This window comes from Oculina patagonica, chromosome 12 (genome assembly GCF_052425735.1).
Source record: "Oculina patagonica isolate OP01 chromosome 12, crgOcupat, whole genome shotgun sequence".
Lineage (NCBI taxonomy): Eukaryota > Metazoa > Cnidaria > Anthozoa > Scleractinia > Oculinidae > Oculina > Oculina patagonica.
In genome coordinates, this window is record NC_135769.1 from 31,034,976 (window position 1) to 31,052,399 (window position 17,424).

Here is a 17,424-nt window from a genome sequence, read left to right on the forward strand (position 1 = left end):
GTTTTCGCAACTCGCAACTCTCATATTAGATAATCTCTAAAAAAGCGTTTATAGAGATTTGCGCTTAAAACAGTGAAAATTTCGTTAACCTGTTTTTGATAAATCCAGACATATATACTGACTCGAAAATACCGTTGCCAGCGTTTTTTTTAAGAAATACATTGAGTCTGGAGAGTGTAAGAGACAGTGCACAGCGGGCGAGGTTTGTTGAAAATACGTAAATCTGATTGGTTCGCCCATTGTTTTTTTTTTTCGCTGAAAGAACAAGATCACGCCAGCGTTGCTCTCTTAAAATAGATTTTTTTTTTAATTAATAGTTATTCACTAAAAAATGCATAAAACTGCAACTCATTGACTATTCGCTGGTAAAAAATTCTGGCTCGAGGTCTAATTGTTAAAAATAGAAAACTTGAGTTAAATAGATTTAAACGACTGTCTTAGCTTTCGATAGATTTGAATTCCGTCAAGAACCAAAATTTAAATCGGATTCAATTATCGCGGTCACATCTGGTGTATTGAAGCTAAATTTTGCTAAAAGTAGCATTCAAAGTGAAAGATAATATAGCATGCGATTTTAAATATACAGACAGGTGATTGTTTGAACGAAGACTACCGGTACAGACAGTCAGCTGTCATCGTGCTTAGCTTTGTTTTCATCTAGTATTATGCATGGTTTAACATAAGACGCACAAAGCACATCAGCGAAAATTAATCCATTATTCGCCCTCACAAATACTTTAAACGGATAGAGCGGGATATATCACTTGAAATGTAAATGGGATAGAATAACAATTTCTGTATTTTTCTACCTTCTGCTTTTAAACTGCATGCGTGTGATATCTAAAAGCGTTTTCCACATACTGTGTAAGTACAATTGTGTGAGCTAAGATGAGCGCTCACCAAGAAACTATTCAAAATCAAATACAATGAATTAAAACTGAGCTTTTCGGCTATTTAAATTGGGGAAGTGGTATCAGCGAACAAATAAATAATTTGAAAATTCAAAGGAAAAATAATCAAAGGGAGACGCACGCTTAGTCTTAACATTATTCAGTAAACTATTTTGAGACTGGCTTTCTTATGTCTGGTGTCTGAGTTGTGTACGAATTAAATTTCTTTATTCTTTAACATTATATATTTCAAGATATAAAATTTTCTTTTTTGCCCTGTTTACGCTTTTAATAAATTATAATTGTGTTCAATCCAGGCGGTGGTCGTTTCTGCATGCATTGAAAACAGTCTCTATAAGTTCTTTTTTTTGATAATTACTGTTGATACTTGTCTAGGAATACTGCGAAATAAAATATATTTTAAAAATCCCTAATGTCAGCGCTTTATCTTGAATACAGTAAAACATGCAGCTCAGTAAAGTTTGTGTGACAGAAAGGGTTACAAAAAAATACCTACAACCATTGTTTTCAATCGCGACTCCATTCTACTTCAATAGCTTAGAATTTGAAGCATTCTCTTCAGTTTAACCCCAAACCTTTTGTCTCGTTTTTGAGTCGCTGCGTGCGCGCGATGCGAAGACCGGAGCGAGCATCCCAAGGGAATGGTCGGGACGAAGCGCTGATGAGAACTGAGCTGCAGAACGGACGACGGACACGCACGAGCGCCAAAGCGACACGGCCCACGCAGCCTCAGTACGAATCACACGAAGGACGAAACAGGCGGCGGATCCGCGAGAGACGTGGAGACGCGAGAAGACGGCGACTCGCGACCTGCGACAGCCCGGGTGGACAGTGCCCGATGAGGCGCGGACACGGGGGGACCGCGGCGACCGAGCGGAGAGGGGGAGACGGAGAGCGGGGAGCGCGAAGCCGAGCGAGGGACGAGACGGCACGGGAGAGAGACAGGAGAGAGACGAGAGCACCCAGAGGACGCAGAGCGGACCGGGAGACCCGGAGCACGCCACGACCCCGGCGCAACGAACAAACCCAACAAAACGGCACGAAAACGCGCACGACACATGCAACGGCAAGACCATGTCACCCTTGGTGACCTATTTTTATGTCTGCAAAGCGAATGTCAGTTTTCAAGAAGATAAAATAGTTTTTGGCCAATATCTGTGGTATGTATGGTTTTATGTTATCATTACGACACACGAAGTTGATCATTAAACTTTAAAATACTTGTAATTTCTTATCTGCGTAGAGACGGCATACAAGTCGAGTGTACCACGTCAAGAAATGACAAAACTGTTGCTGTTGTCTACTTTTAACTTTTCAGTGCGGCACTCAACTAACAAACAAAACGCCAACCGAATATAATTGATCCAAATTGAAAGAATGATCTTCTTTAAAAAAGTAGACTTAGATCTTATTCTGTTCATATATTACTGCTTAAAATTAATTTAACTGTACAAAAGCTAATACGAATTGGATTAATATAAGGTTGCATTGCAAATTAAGCATATTAAAGGCAGCATTCTCAAAACAACTGGACCATGTAATCATGCACACATATTAGAAATTTCGGTGTACAGCGCCTTATATTTTCAATGTTATATTTCTTCAAGGCGAAAGAGAGCTTTCTGAGCGAAAAAAATTGACCTCTAAGAGAGAGAGAAAAAACAAAAACACTCAAAAGAAAATTCAGCATCGTAACGCCAAATCATTGATTCAAATTGACAAAATTATTTTTTTAAAGATTGGACTTAGATCTTATTCTTTTCATATATTTTTGCTTAAAATCTTACTGCTATAGAAAAGCTAATACGAATTGGATTAATATAAGGTTGCATTGTAAATTAAGCATATTAAATGCAGCATTCTCAAAACATCTGGACTATGTAATTTTGCACACAAATTTGAATTTTCGGTGAACAGCGCCTTGTATTTTCAATATATTTTATATTTCACTAAGGCGAAAGCGAGTTTTCTAAGCGAAAAAAAAGACCACTAAGAAAAAATAAAATTAAAAAGAAAAAAACATTCAAAAGAAAATTCAGCATCGTTACCTCAAACGAAGCTTCCACTCCAATTATAAGTTAACATACGAAATAAGTGATATTATTTCCCTTTCTTTACTACGGTATTCTTGATAAAAAAATTAACAACTTTCATACCTTGGTTTGGAGCTAGTTTGGCTTGGCTTGCGTGCAAGAGAGTGAAAACTTTTTAGCCTTGCTCAATTCAAATTAGCATAAACTGAACTTGTGGTCTAGACGATTTAAGAGCGAGAGAGTTTGTTTGTCAACCACTAACACCAACGAAGGCAATAAAAATAAAAATAAATAAAATAATACTGCTTTCCATTTTTGTGCAGGTTTTATTCAAAATTAACAAATAGTAGTCTGGTATATAACCGCAGGTTTCAATTCAAGCAAATCGACACTGCTTATTTCAAACAGTTGTCACTAAGAAATGATTTGTTTATAATAGTTTTAAATCTAATGCGCAGAAATTAATTACCGGCCAATTTACAGAGGAGATGAATTTCAGTAACAGGAAAACTACGCTCCCATGTGAAAAACAAAACTTGAAAAATCAATGGTGTACAGGAGAAAATTTCCTCTCAAAGTGACGAAATCCATATTTTGGCCATATGGTGAGATCTACGCCCTTCCGTTTTAATTTGGGATTATTTACGCCAAACGGATATTTTGCACGTTTTTGGCAAACACTAAGCATTAAAAACAAGGTGTTTTGAAAGGTTTATTTTTAAAGTAGTCTTTGTCGATTGATTCAGTTGTGTCAGGGGAGTTGTGACTTAAGCTTATAATTTAGATGCAAATTCACACCGTTTCACGGAAATTACCGTCAGCTGTTTGCTATCTAAAGACGTTTAATATTTTGATCATCTTGTTCTTGCCATTTTCCATAAAGAAATGTTTCGTCTTCAACGAAACAGTTTAAGAACAACTGATTTAAAGAAAAAAGAAAATAAAAAAGGGCCACACTCTCAAAATCCTCTAGATGCCATCAGAAGAAACCTTAACGATTTGGAATAATTTATTTTTGAATTTAGACGGTTGTAATAACCTTTAAAAACAAGAAAAGTGTAACAAAAAATAGAAAGGTTCCTGTAAAGATAGTCTCCGTGAACAGGTACTGGGATTGTAAGTAGGAGTTGTCAATATGGGGTCGCTTGTGCGAGGTCCCACAAAAAATAAATAAATAAATAAATAAAAAAACAGAAAATGATAAACTGAGGAACAAGCGTTAGCAAGTAAAATGAGGAAAACATAAATATAAATAGGCAGTAAAGGTTAAACTAAATTCATTAATTTGTTTCTTACATTAACGTCAACCACACTCAGCATAACTCAGGCCTAACGATCTTGAGGCTTCCATTATACGTTTTGCTTCACATGTTCCATTCGTCACGGATTTCTGCGAGCGTTGTCAATAGATATTTCCGAAGAATTGCCGATTGGAGGTCTCCCGAATGTTGCCAAAGATAATACTACTATAAAAAATACCACTCTCTATACGATAAAAACACACTACTGCATGTATTTGCTAATTACTTTAGCCAATTTTAGAGCACACGCAGTAATTTATGCAACTTCTCTATTTATGCAAGAATATAAAATGATAAATATATTTGAACTTTACTCGTTTGCACACGGTAAGATAACGGCGAAATTACTCCTTATGCAAAAATAGTCCACTCACTTTCGAAGCCCTTTCGAGACTCGAGCACGCTGTTGTAGTGAAACAGAATTTAGATGTTCAGCAAATTTACAATCGTCATTTTCGGCCTGTTTTGATATGGTCGAAACGAGGCCATTATTAAAGCAAATTTGTTATGGTAAGAACACGCACCGACTCTGAAAAAAGTGTTCTGTTGCATTTTGTCCTTCTCTCCTCCACATTTACCACCCTGAGCGAACTAAGTTATCATGGTTTTGAATCGAAAGTCTTTACTGTTATTGATTTCTTAATTTCGTATGAAAATTTAGTTATCGTCAACGGTGTAAATAAACGAGTGAAAACTGAGTCAAGCGTAACATAGGGTAACATTTATTCTAAATCTGGATTTTCTACTTAATTTCGGATTTATTTCGCTTTTATTTCGCTGTCTCAGATCTCGAAAATTCAATAAATGTAAAAATTTTAGTTTTATCGTCCAAAAACACAAACACAAGCAAGGTCAGGCAAGTTAAAAAAATACTGGAAGGTGGTTATTGTGCGTTAAAGAACAGAGTAATCTAGTCAGGATAAATTGCCGAATGGCACGATATTTACAACCCGCTAAGTGAGTAGCAAAAAAGATCAATCTTACCTTCACTATAATTTCATCTCAAATTGTATATCATTTGACACTTTGCATTTTTTTCCTGAAACTGATTTTAAAACGCTTTGTTGTTATTTTCGTGCCCTAGTTACGTGTGCTAAATTGTACACAGACAAGTTTTATCCAAGTTAATACACGTTAAGAAAAACTGATATTCTCAAAGGGATTATTAAGTCCATTGTCATAAATAGAGCTTTTGAAATTTATAGGTATAATTAATTAATGTCGTCTAAGCATAGAAATGTGAAATGAATTTAAATAAAAAAACGTCTGGATGACGGTGAGAAGGATATGAAAAGAACAAGTTAATTTTTATAACAAATACAAGGACTAATAAAACGAGACTTGGCTAATTAAATTGAATTGTAACGAAAACCTAGTCCATAAAATGGCATATGGTGCTGCTAGCACTGCAGTTCCTAATTTTGTCGAATTGTGCCAAAATTATGCTTACAAAATCATGCTCCTAGATTCCAAAATTATGCTTACAAAATGACAACGTTTCTGTTTATTGATTAAAACTAAAAGATAATTTAGTAGTCAAAAATACAATGTTTAGCAGGATGTTTTCATTGCCGCCATGATATTCATTAACGTCAACCAAAATACCAAATTGTCTAACCTATCCAAAGAAGAATAGACGGCCCCAAAAACCTCGGTAAATGCAAATACATAGTTATGAAAGCGGCCGACAAAGACGGCGCGGTAGTTTTTTGGCAGACCGATTTGAAACGATCTGAAACTTTCAGACACCTTTTTACACCAAAGTTGACAAAGACCTCACTCCTGGTAACCCAAAAAATTGCCAAAGAAACTATTCAGGATCGGATCTTATCTCCAAACAAGAATTTATCGCCTACTGCTCATAATCACATTATTATTACTTCTACTACTTCCGTTAGCTATACTGACCCAAAAGTTCACAAATCCAGCAATCAACTCGGGCAAATTAAGGCATGGGTCAACAGTTACTTCCCTCAAAAAAAGTGAGGGGGTGGTCTAACTTCTAAGGCGTTGTTCATTACAACATAAAATTGTAGTTGACAGATGAGTCTCCAACAGTGATGATTTTTTGACATGTCGAAGTTATGCAAATTAGGTCACGTGACTTAATACGCTAAATAATCGTAGAAAATCTTTAAGCGAAATTGGGAACAGTTTATAGCAAGAGAAATTCAATTTGAATGGTACAAGACAAGTCCTAATAGTAACAGCAAGGAAACTGTGCTTGGCAATTATTGAATATTTGATTGATTTTGGAAATAAACAGCTTTTTATACTAGTACCCAGTCTCCCAGTAAAAGTGTTCTGTCTTTTGTAACGTTTCCTTTGAAATATTTTAACATTTCCAAGCACAGAAACAATGTACCTAATCGCCTTAAAGTTAAAAAACTGACAGCAATTTTAAGGAAGCAGGAAAAAGTGTTCCCGTTTTACGTAAGGTTTTTTTTGCGCCTTAAGAGGTCACGTGACCTAATTTGCATATTTTAGACATGCTAAAATGAAAACAATTGATAATCCATGGTTCTGGGAAAGTTTCATGCTGCTACAACTAAAGCTTCAAGAGAAAGACTACCCCCTCACTTTCTGGGCGAATATCGAGAGGCCCATGCCTTAATTTGCTTGAGAAGGCTACCTATGTCAGTAGCAGTAGCCGTTGCGGTAGTAAAAGTGATATTGGTGATGGCAATTTTATTTTAAGTTAATGAAACTGAATGGTTTCAAGATCTTTTTGGAAAAATTTTTTTATACAAAGCCGACGAATAAAGGCGTATTTAATATGCTTGTATTTACGGCTCGGTGAAAACATTTGCTTATAATGATGTTTTTTTATTCCGACGGTTAAACCAAACAAAGACCACTTAACTGCAGAAGGGTTTAATCCGCACAAGTTAGAAACAGTATAAAGAGTTTTAATTTGGCCGCGAAATAAAATTTATTTATCAAACACATTTGAATACTGCCCTCGGAATTTTTTGAATCTAATTGTTTCCAAATTGGACAAGGATGTAGTCCTGTTAAGCGGCCTTCGCGCGACAAACTAAAGTTGGCAAACTCAAGTTGGTGTGTGTGAACGACACAGCAACAGTTGGCAAACAAGTTGGCAAACTCTTAGTGAGAATAGAAACAAGTTCTATTTTGTCGCCAACAGTTGGCCAACTTGTTTGCCGTTGTTGCGTCATTCACATACACCAACTTGAGTTTGCCAACACGAGTTGGCCAATAGTTTATCGAGTGAAGGCCGCTTTACATATTGATTATATAGCTAGAAGCCAGTCAATGCAGCGTAAACAATATACTCATGTCCAGAACAGGAAAAGCCTTTATTAACACAGGATAACAAAACAGTTGACTGATAACAAAACTTGACTGTCGTGAAGGAAGGTTTGATTAAGGTTTAGAGCAGCTAAAACGAGTGTAGGCGGCGAGGTGGTGCAGCCTGTGACGTAAGCCTATTTACAAATTTACCCTTTTCCAGGAGCGAGTGTTTTTTTGGCATGTCGTCAAAAGGGATGCATTACTTCTGATCCCGAAAAGGTAAAACAAGTTCAGACATCATCATCATCATCATCATCATCATCATCATCATCATCATCATCATCATCATCATCATCATAACCTTTATTTACACACGATAGGGGTTTAAAGCACAATGCTTGTGGGGTCGTGTATTATACTAAATATTACTAAATACTAATAAACTAATATATTTCTAAATGGCCCTGACCGACGCATATGTCAATACTTCAACGAAGCGTTTTATTTTTCTTATTTTTTTGCAAACAAATGTATCTTTAAGGACGGAGGTATGTTAGTGAAGAAAAAATAAACTCTTACAAAAACGACCAGATTGACTGACAAAAGCTTCGTTTAACTGATTTTCTCCGATCTTGCGCACCGAGAGAAAAAATTAAATTTTAATATTTGCACAGCTACATGTACATACACGTATGAATTTAATTTTATTCATAAGAAGTTTGTAAAGACTTTTTGATAGAAAACCTGGAGCACTTTTTTTTCGTCATATATATGAAAGTTCTTCATGGAGCTCTCGGAAAATTTTGGCCTTTGAAGGTATAGAGTAAAGTCTATTTTTTACGCTTTAGATAACAAGCTGCGTTTCTTCTTTTTATTTAAATAGGACATTTCTCCTTTAAGCAAAATCCTAGCACAGAAAAATTCATTTAAAAATGAGGTTTACTCACTCATTTTAGAGTTTTGCACCCTTTTGCACTAGGGAGCGGAGCTCGGAAATTGCCTATTCTAACGAGTGAAGTTATCCTAAAGAAGCGTGAACATAAGCAGTAACTAATGATTCCCGCCTGACTAGGAGAAACGATCGTTTCACTCCTGGGAACATGGTCCTGCTGTGTGGGGCGAGTGGGTGGTGTTGTTGGCAGGTTCTCTCGTCTGAGGTGCAGGATGAACTCTGGCTGACAAGGACGCAGTGCAACATATCGTTTTCTTCATCTTCTCTCTGAATTGCTGATTCAACAGAGCGTATACAAACGGGTTGACAGCAGAATTAAACAGAACCATTGTGTTAGTGATGGCGATTGGGACCGGACCAACGTCGTGGGGCGCAAAAGACCTCAGGGTGTAGACAACTGAGCTCGTACCCCAACATATTCCAAATATCACACTAACAGCAACGACCATCAAGGTGACGCGCTTCCGTACCCTCATCACACCCTGTGTATTGACAAATGAACAACCTAATGACTAAGGAGTATTTGGATCAAAGAAAGATAGAGTTTGGGTTAAACAATTAGTAAGCAATCACTTGGTAAACTTTTTGATCTTTGGGAGCGGTTTCGTACTCCATTCAGAAGCGAAACGAAGATCTATCGCTTTACTGTTAGTTAGTAAGTTAGTTAGTTAGTTAGTTTGCCAGCTAGTTAGTTAGTTAGTTAGTGCCCCCTTCCCGTTAATACAGATTTCCCTTTAATAGAGGAACAGAGCGTTCTCCGGAACAAAAGTTTGTCTCACCTTGAAAAGGGCGCCCAGCACAAAGTAGAGATCCCATTGTATACTTACAGAGCCAAAGTATCACTACGTCTAAAAGTAGTTCATTTTTTTTTTATTCTCATTGGTGCAGCCAAATATGTGTATAGTTTTGGATTCTATACTTTACGTATTATGACCTCCAAGTTAACACTTACTTTTTGTTGCTCGCTGAGTGTACAGTCGTCATTACGTTTGATCCACAACGTGTACACGACTCTGGAGTACAACGCAAGCATCAGTACCAAAGGAAAAAAAGCCAAGGCACTCCACGTCAAATTATAAGCCTTGCCCATCCACTTCTCAGGCCATTTATACACGCACAAGTTGCTTTCCCTGTCAAAGTTCCATACCAGGAACGGCGGGATATTGAGTATTAATGAAAAGATCCAAACAGCAAGAATAATCACCTGAAAAGAAAGAGTAAAATACGTGGTAGTGATTCACAATAGCCTAAAAAGGCTGTCTAATTTGCAACAGCAACGTACATTTATAGAAGTGTAACTAAAACGCGATTTTTCCTATTTGGATGTAAAACGGAAAATTGTACTTATTTGAAATTGACAATAAGCCAATCAAAAGCTTTGTGTACTGTCTACTGTCCAGTCACTGACCTGATATATCGCTATTTTTTGGCCGAATTTGGGTTCAGTTAAATTTTAGTACGCCTCAGCGGCTTCGCTCAGGCTCGTTTGGTCACTCTATGTAGTAGATAAAATATGAGCAGGAGATCTGCATGGGCGGTTACAATGGCGAGCCGATAGGCGAGCCATTGTAAACGGCCATACAGATCGGACGCGAATATTGTATTCTACTTGTGAAATGAAAACAATAAATTGAATGCAAAGTATAGTTATGCAACCAGTAGAGATCTGTATCAAAAATTAATGAATACTAATTAGCTGAGCAGGAGTTTGTATCAAAAGTTAATTCAATTGTTTGATTTGTATTGGGGTTTACAGTTGTGTACATGGGATCTGAATACTGTGCTGGGATTGGTTTGCACCCTCATGAATAATTAATGAATTTTTCAAGAGTATTTTAACTCGACCGTCAAAAAGGTACTGAATAAAAACCTGCATTTATATATATAAAAAATTACCATAATATATGAACCAAGAATTAACCACATTTGTTTTATAGATAAAACTAATCAACACTCTAGTTAGCCAGACACACCTTTAGTTTACGCTCGCTTAGCTTTCCTTTGTTACCAAGAGGATACACCACTGCATAATATCGTTCAATGGCGACGACAGGCAAAGTGGCAATCGAGGAGGCTCCTCCAATCCATGCGACGGTTCCAGTTATTAAGGTTTTGCATAAAACTGTACCAATTATCCCGTTCGGATGGCTGGTAAACGAAAACTGGACAAAGAATACATTTGGGGCGATAAACGTCACGTACATGATATCCGCTACAGCCAGGTTAAGGAGTAGATAATTTATGGGAATCCTGTGGAATAGTAAAATTAAGATTACGATAAAAAAAGAGAAAATGCCATTAAAAGTAAGCTCGGCATAGCATCAGTCATGCATGTGCGCGTGGAAGAAGCTCTAAACAGTATACGAAGTATCCCTGGCAATTTTATAGATCCAAAAGTGGACAATTTGCTGAGGTATTGCTCTTAATTTCAGTTGAAGAACACATCATGTGACCCTTAAAAATAAGTCCGTAGCAAATTTATTTTTTTGCGTCGAGTGGCAAGGTTTTGGACAACTCCGGTTTCCTAAGCTTTAATTTCCGTGTTCACAAACGCAGCGATAAACAATGACGTCAAATCAATTTAATATCCACCAATCCGCATTTGCGTCCAGATATTTCGTTCTCGTACTTCGCGGTTATTATATTTTCTCCCGGACCTAAAATAAAAAATATGCTTACAGAGTACTTTAAATGAAATATACAGACGGTATCGACTTACCTCATATCTCGATTTCTTATTATGATCGCACAAACGAGTATATTTCCCACGATGCCTCCAATGGCGAGTATGGAGAGTACCGTTGTTATGGCAATAGCAGGTGATTCGAACATGATCGAAGAGCGTCAATTTTAGTGATGTGAACTGCATAAACAAAATATGATGAACTATAAAGACATGCGCGTTTCAAAGAGGTACCTGTTGTCGAAGACTGACTTCCTGAACTCGAAAGGAAACACCGAAATTATTTACCTTCACTATCACATATTCAGGCAAAGCATAAACCAATATATATGTTACTTCCCTTTCATAATTTTTGTAAATTTCGACGGAAACTTAATACATGTTGCCTGGAAGAGTTAACACAAAACCATAACAGATCCACCAAATAATCCCTTTTTAAACTGGTGAAGTATCATGGGTCCAAATGCTCTTTCGATTTTATTTTACTATCACGAGCTTAATTTTATATATTTAACGACTTGGGGAAAATAGATGCCAATATCTTTTCACAGCACCTATCAAACGGTAAATTAAGATAAGCAGGGGAACCATCTTCCAAATTTCACATGTAGCTCAGTTGTCATGGCATCCCTTGAAGATCGGATCTGATAGTTGTATCAGCACAGTAGATTCCGTCAAATTACTAGTAAACGCACTTTCATATGAAAATAATTTATGTAGCTCTGCATACAGAGCTGCGTGAATTATCGTGTGTTCAAAACCGCGCGCTTGATGCGCTTGCTGCCTGAGTTTTAAATTGTCAAAGACAGCTGCGAGGGTTTTTGTTCCTGATACTAAACTCAGCACTTTATTTTCAAGCATCCTTATTTTAAAATGATGATAAGTATTGCTTGAACTTTCTGCTTCCTTCTGCGCTAGCCTGTTGTAATGAGCTCACAACCAGAACTTTTTCAGTCCGTGAAAAGCAATATGCTACTACAATTTAAAATAACAATACCGACCAACACGACAACGCGACACGTCTGCCTGATAATCCGATTAAGCTAACTCCGTCAAATCTTTAAGTTGCAATCGAAAATAGAAATAATTAAATAAAAAAAAAAACAAACAAACAAAAAACCTACCCTTATCTTGAGAAGCTGAAGAAGAAATCGAAAATATAATTATTGCAGTTCACCCGGAAAATACATCACTTTGGTCTAACTAGCACCTTGCATTTTTTGTGCGCTATATTTAAAACCACCACCACTTTTGCTGTTGTTGTTGTTGTTTTTGTTGAACTACTTTAGAAGACGGAAATTTATTAAGCACGGCAGCTTGTTAAAGAATATATACCGTTTAAGTAAAATTCTACTGGTATACTAATGCAAATGCCGCAATCTCATTGGCTGAGCTATCGCACAATATCAGCCATTAGTGTGCAGAGGCTTGAGGGTCGTCTACAAAATGGTGACATGCAATTTCGTTTCTCCGACGTTTCAGGGGAAGTTAAGCAATATTACTGATAATTCAATTCCGTAGAACACTAAAAGAAGTAAATTCACCGCTATGCGAGTTTAAAACGTCAAAATTGTTTAATAAACTGATAAGCGCAAATATACAGTCAATCCGAGCGCGACCTTGCTATCGGCTTGAAGTTAAATACTATTCCATTAGCAAAGAAATGACATGAAATCGTTATTTGAAGGAAAATACGTTAGAATTCTACGTGTTAGATTATTCTCAAAAGATTTCAATGAGGCGATTTTTGCTTCAGCCTTGCCTCATCAACTATCTCCTCATAATCTAATTATTAAATAGATTCACGTTTACATAAAAATAATTTCCCTACAACACAGATGTTTTATCAGAGGAAAGCAAACCATAGGCTTCAGGTAAAGCGGAAACGTTTGATAACGTGAAGTTGTCATTTTCATAAAAAAGAAAAAGATCTAGTTCTTTGATTACGTAACTATTTTCCGTTTTGTTACGTAATATCTTCAGCATTCGTAGGGCCTGTTTATATATATATGGAGGAGAGTTGTTCCTGGTAGGTTATCCTCTCCCCCGAGCCATCTTTTGCCGAACGTTTAGATGAGAAAGTTGTCCCTGTTGACCAAGCCAAAACTTGGCCCTCTCGGTTCAAAAGACTGGCGAGAGTTGTTTTGAAACATCTATTATGGCGGCCTTTTCTAAAAACAGGAACGCTGAAACATCGACCAAGGCCATTTTATGGACAAATTTACCGCCGACTTCGATTTCAATTTATCCACAATTTTGTTTTGGCTGATTGTAGCGTTTGCGCATGCTCCGTATGTGTCAACTTGTCCCTGGTAGGCGAGGCAAAAATAACCAAACTGTTTATATGGAGAAAAAGTTGGCTCCCTCCCCAGGGTCACCCTACCTTCAAAGCGAGTGACCCTCCACTCAAAGCCACCCTGCCACCCGGCCCCCTCCCCCCCCCCCCCCAGCCAACTTTGTAATTTCTCATATAAACAGTTCGCAGCTATTTATAAAGAACCGTATGAAAACATCTCTCGCCCGGGGTGGCTCGGTATGGAGGGTAACCCTCCTACCAGGGACAACTCTCCTCACTTATGTCCAGGATTAAACGCAGGTATTGTTTAATGAGTACTTCATGTTTGACTGTGTTATTTGATATTTCCATATTACTTCATATTTGACAAAATTTGGTGTGTTTTGGTGAATTTTTATTAATAAGGACACTTTGTGATGCCTGTCATGAGGAAAGTGCATCTCATTAGCGTTCAATCCTGGACATATCTGACTCTCCTCCATATAAACAGGCCCTTAATCACCTCGGTACTGCCTCCTTGCTGTTTTCTTAAACAGACATTTGCAATCTACGTCGTGTCTTTTAAACGGAGAAGAAATTAATTGAAATTGAAGAAATTGAAATTTATTGATGAATTTAATTGATTAATGAGCAAGGGTCCTGCAAAACCTTAACCTCCACATGTTATGGTGTGGTTCTCGCAAAGAAATGGATTTTGTCACCCAAAGCATTTCATCTTTTCTTATCTTCTTGTAAACAAATTTACTTATTTTTTTAAGACCAATACTGCGCGAGTGAAGAATATTGCTTTCCTTTGCAAACAAACAAAACAAAAATAAAACAAAACAAAGCAATACAAAACCAAAAACAAACAAACAATAAACATACAGGCAAACAAAAAGAAGATAGTCCGACTAAAACTTAATCTTTGTTTAATTTCCTTGGATCCTGCAAACAAGGTAAAAATTTATAATAATACAAATCATAGAAAAGCTTTGGGAGAGAAAGATACTGCTCGCCAGCGTATAACAACAAAGTGACAACCGCTTGGCCCTTTCATGTAAATTGACACAAAGACGATTCCTTATGCACGTGCGTTAAACGACAAAAAGCAATTTTTTCAAAACATTAAATTGCTTAAACGATTATGAAAATCATTAATGTAGTCTCTTAATGCTAGGTACGTGGAAGGCCCCTATGGTGTTGACATTAGTTAAAGAGAATTAAAGTGACTCACCACAAAAACTTAAGGTATGTTTCCTGCAAATGGCGAAAGCGGCAGCGATCTTTGTAGACTGCTTGTTTTTGCATCGGCCCAGCAGGTATCTCGCTCAAAGAGTCATTCACATCACCATCAAGGCATCATAAAGGATAAAGAAATAATTACCGGCTTGGCTGACGAACTCGTTTATTCACTAAGGGTAGTATCTCCGCTATGCCATTGACAGCAGATCGAGAAGATTTGAATATGCCTGTGTTGCGAAACTAAATAATAAGTACATTCACTTGCTATGATAAATTACAAAAACTAAGATAGGCTGATCTGATCGAAGTTGACATACCGGTATATTTACCTCGATGACATTTTATATATCATTGCTAACTTTCTATCTTCTTGTAAACAGTTTTTCAACAACTTCGGCTAACAGCAAGCCGATAGCCACGTCGCCTGCCCACACAAAAGATAAGAAGTACAACATCCTTATAATTTTTAAGAGCATAATTTTGGTAAGATAAATAATTGCTTACAATCATTACTGTTTTGAACGTAACTTTATTTTGTTGACATAAGCAAAGTTAAATTGAAACGAATAAAATATATTCGTATGTGAAAAAGAAATAGAAGCGTAGAACAGATATATTAGCAAATTAAACGAAGTACAGCGTCGAGGCGATTATTCTTAAGAACCAAATTTTAATTTGGTACTGTAAATAATTGCTTCCAGTCCTAACTATTAAGAACAAAATTTTATTTTCTTGACAGAAATAAGGTTCTTGACCAACAAAACTCACCAAAAAACACCTGTGATTGTGTTGCTTGACGGATGCACAGTGTATGCAGGGACCGCAGAGAGAGAGAGAGGCTAGCTAGAGGGCATTTACAGTAACATAAAAAAATATAATGAATAGAAAAACCAACGAAAAATTCCTGAAAATATTTCGTTTCTGGACGCCATATTATATTGATTTAGTTTGTAAAGGATGAAAGTAACAGCAGTCACTATTGCCAAAGTAGTCGCCTTCAACTTAGATATTTAAAAAACAAGTAAATGCGGACAATTGTCTTAAAGGTTTTCAGTTTTAATCGAAAAATGTTAGGCTACTACGGGAGGGTGAGAAGACTTCTCATGAAAAAGGCCTGTTTTATCATTGGCCAGTCTCGATCCGAACGAATGAGTTACGTTTAAATGACGATACGGGTTTGTTTTCGAGCTTTTTTTTTCGACCTTCTTTTTGTAACAATGAAAATTAAATGGTCTCTTCTGTTTTCATTCGTTTTGGTAACATTCCAGTTGCCGGTACTTCAACATGGCGAGAAAGGTTCGTGTCTTGATGTCTTGATGTAAGGTTTAAAGGGTCAGTGAGTAGTTATATTGAACGTTTTGTGGAGCAACGTATCTTTTCAAGTTATACTTTAACAAAAGAAAAATTAAGTGCTGAACTTTTAAATTTTTTATTTCAAATGCATTTTGCGGTATCTAAGAGAAATTGAAATTCAACTTTTCCCGGGGGAGAATCCCCTCCCCCTAGCTGGCCCACGTTTCCGTGTTCGAGTTTTAAACCCCCCACTCAAATTCTTCCTGCGCGGTCCCTGGTAAGTAGGTAGAGCGCCGAGCAGTACTACTGGGCTCGGTGTTCGGAGCTTCTGATTAATCACCGTCGGTCATTTAAAGTATCACGCATAAGCTTTCTAGTTTCTTTTTTGTCTCTCTGCCACGGTTTCTTTATAAATTGTTTACATTATTTTATTGTATACTTTCTTTGTAATTGATTTGTGTGGCAAATAAAATAAATAGTAACGACAGAAAGTCACTTGTTTGAATGACATAATTGTTTATTTATTTATATATATACAAAACCATCTGGTTTAGTTAAAATGATGCTAGTTTAAACAGAGTCCTGATTAAATAGTAATAAAAAACACTAAAAAAAGTCATACAAGATAGGACATACAACAGATTTAAGAGACTGAGTTCACTGGAGCTTAAAGAATTGCTTTGCAAGCGACTTAAACTTGTTGAAGTCAGATACTGATCTTATTTCAGAAGGCAACGAGTTATAACCATGCGCACCATTAGCCTAAACTTGGTCACAAAAATTCTTCTTCCCGTCGTTCCCCGCGCTCCCCCTATTTTTCATTTTTCGTGCTTTTCGCCTTCCGTCCCCCCGTGTTTTTCGTCTTCCCCCACTAAAGGAGCCTCTGTGGAGGCGAGAGGGTTTGGTGGGCATGTTTAAATTCACTCAGTAGGTAGCTAGATAGGTGCCAATTCGTTGACACTGTTAAAATCCGTGACAAAGCCCATTTAATTCCCCTACAAAAGTCCCTGTTGTTTCACTCTCTTTTAGAAGTAACAGCTGTAACCTGCACTGAACATCATAACTTCCTTTAAGTCATTTAAAATAATTTTCAAAATTAGTCGAACTTTACGTGGACCGCCACTTAATTACGATTCGACGGCAACGAGTAACCACACAACTGAAAATAATGTAACGCTGGCTGTCAAATTCATATAACGTTACAAAGTTTACATAATATGAAAGGTGGTTGTATGTTCTTCTCTGCATGTCAGCTTTTCATGCTCAAAATAGCCCGGGGGATTATTAAATTTTCTTTTTTATAAGGGAGGTTTCACACCCAGCACCAACCCCTCAACCTTTCATTTACAATTTTTGATTTTTGTCAGAAAAGTTAACCCTTTCATAAACTTCGATAGGAAATGGCTCCCCTTTCACATAGCTGCAGAAGGGATACGGCATCTCTTTTCTTATTTTTTTTTCACTTGAATAACCCTT

The 17,424-nt window shown here is 37.0% G+C and overlaps 2 protein-coding genes across 2 annotated transcripts in view; both read right to left on the bottom strand.

Moving 5' to 3' along the window:
• Positions 1 to 7,551: 7,551 nt before the first annotated feature.
• On the bottom strand, positions 7,552 to 15,217 carry LOC144631413 (QRFP-like peptide receptor). The gene is made up of 5 exons (XM_078489844.1): positions 14,648 to 15,217; positions 11,172 to 11,315; positions 10,426 to 10,702; positions 9,405 to 9,656; positions 7,552 to 8,934 (listed from the first exon to the last, which is right to left on the bottom strand). Exons 2-5 carry the CDS (start codon positions 11,282 to 11,284, stop codon positions 8,587 to 8,589), a joined length of 990 nt encoding a protein of 329 aa, XP_078345970.1. The 5' UTR covers positions 11,285 to 11,315; positions 14,648 to 15,217; the 3' UTR covers positions 7,552 to 8,586.
• Positions 13,823 to 17,424, bottom strand: part of LOC144631418 (uncharacterized) — a 50,083-nt gene continuing 46,481 nt past the window's right edge. The window contains exon 2 of the mRNA XM_078489850.1: positions 13,823 to 13,904. The gene's annotated coding sequence lies outside the window, so the exon portion shown is untranslated. The remainder of the gene's footprint in view (positions 13,905 to 17,424) is intronic.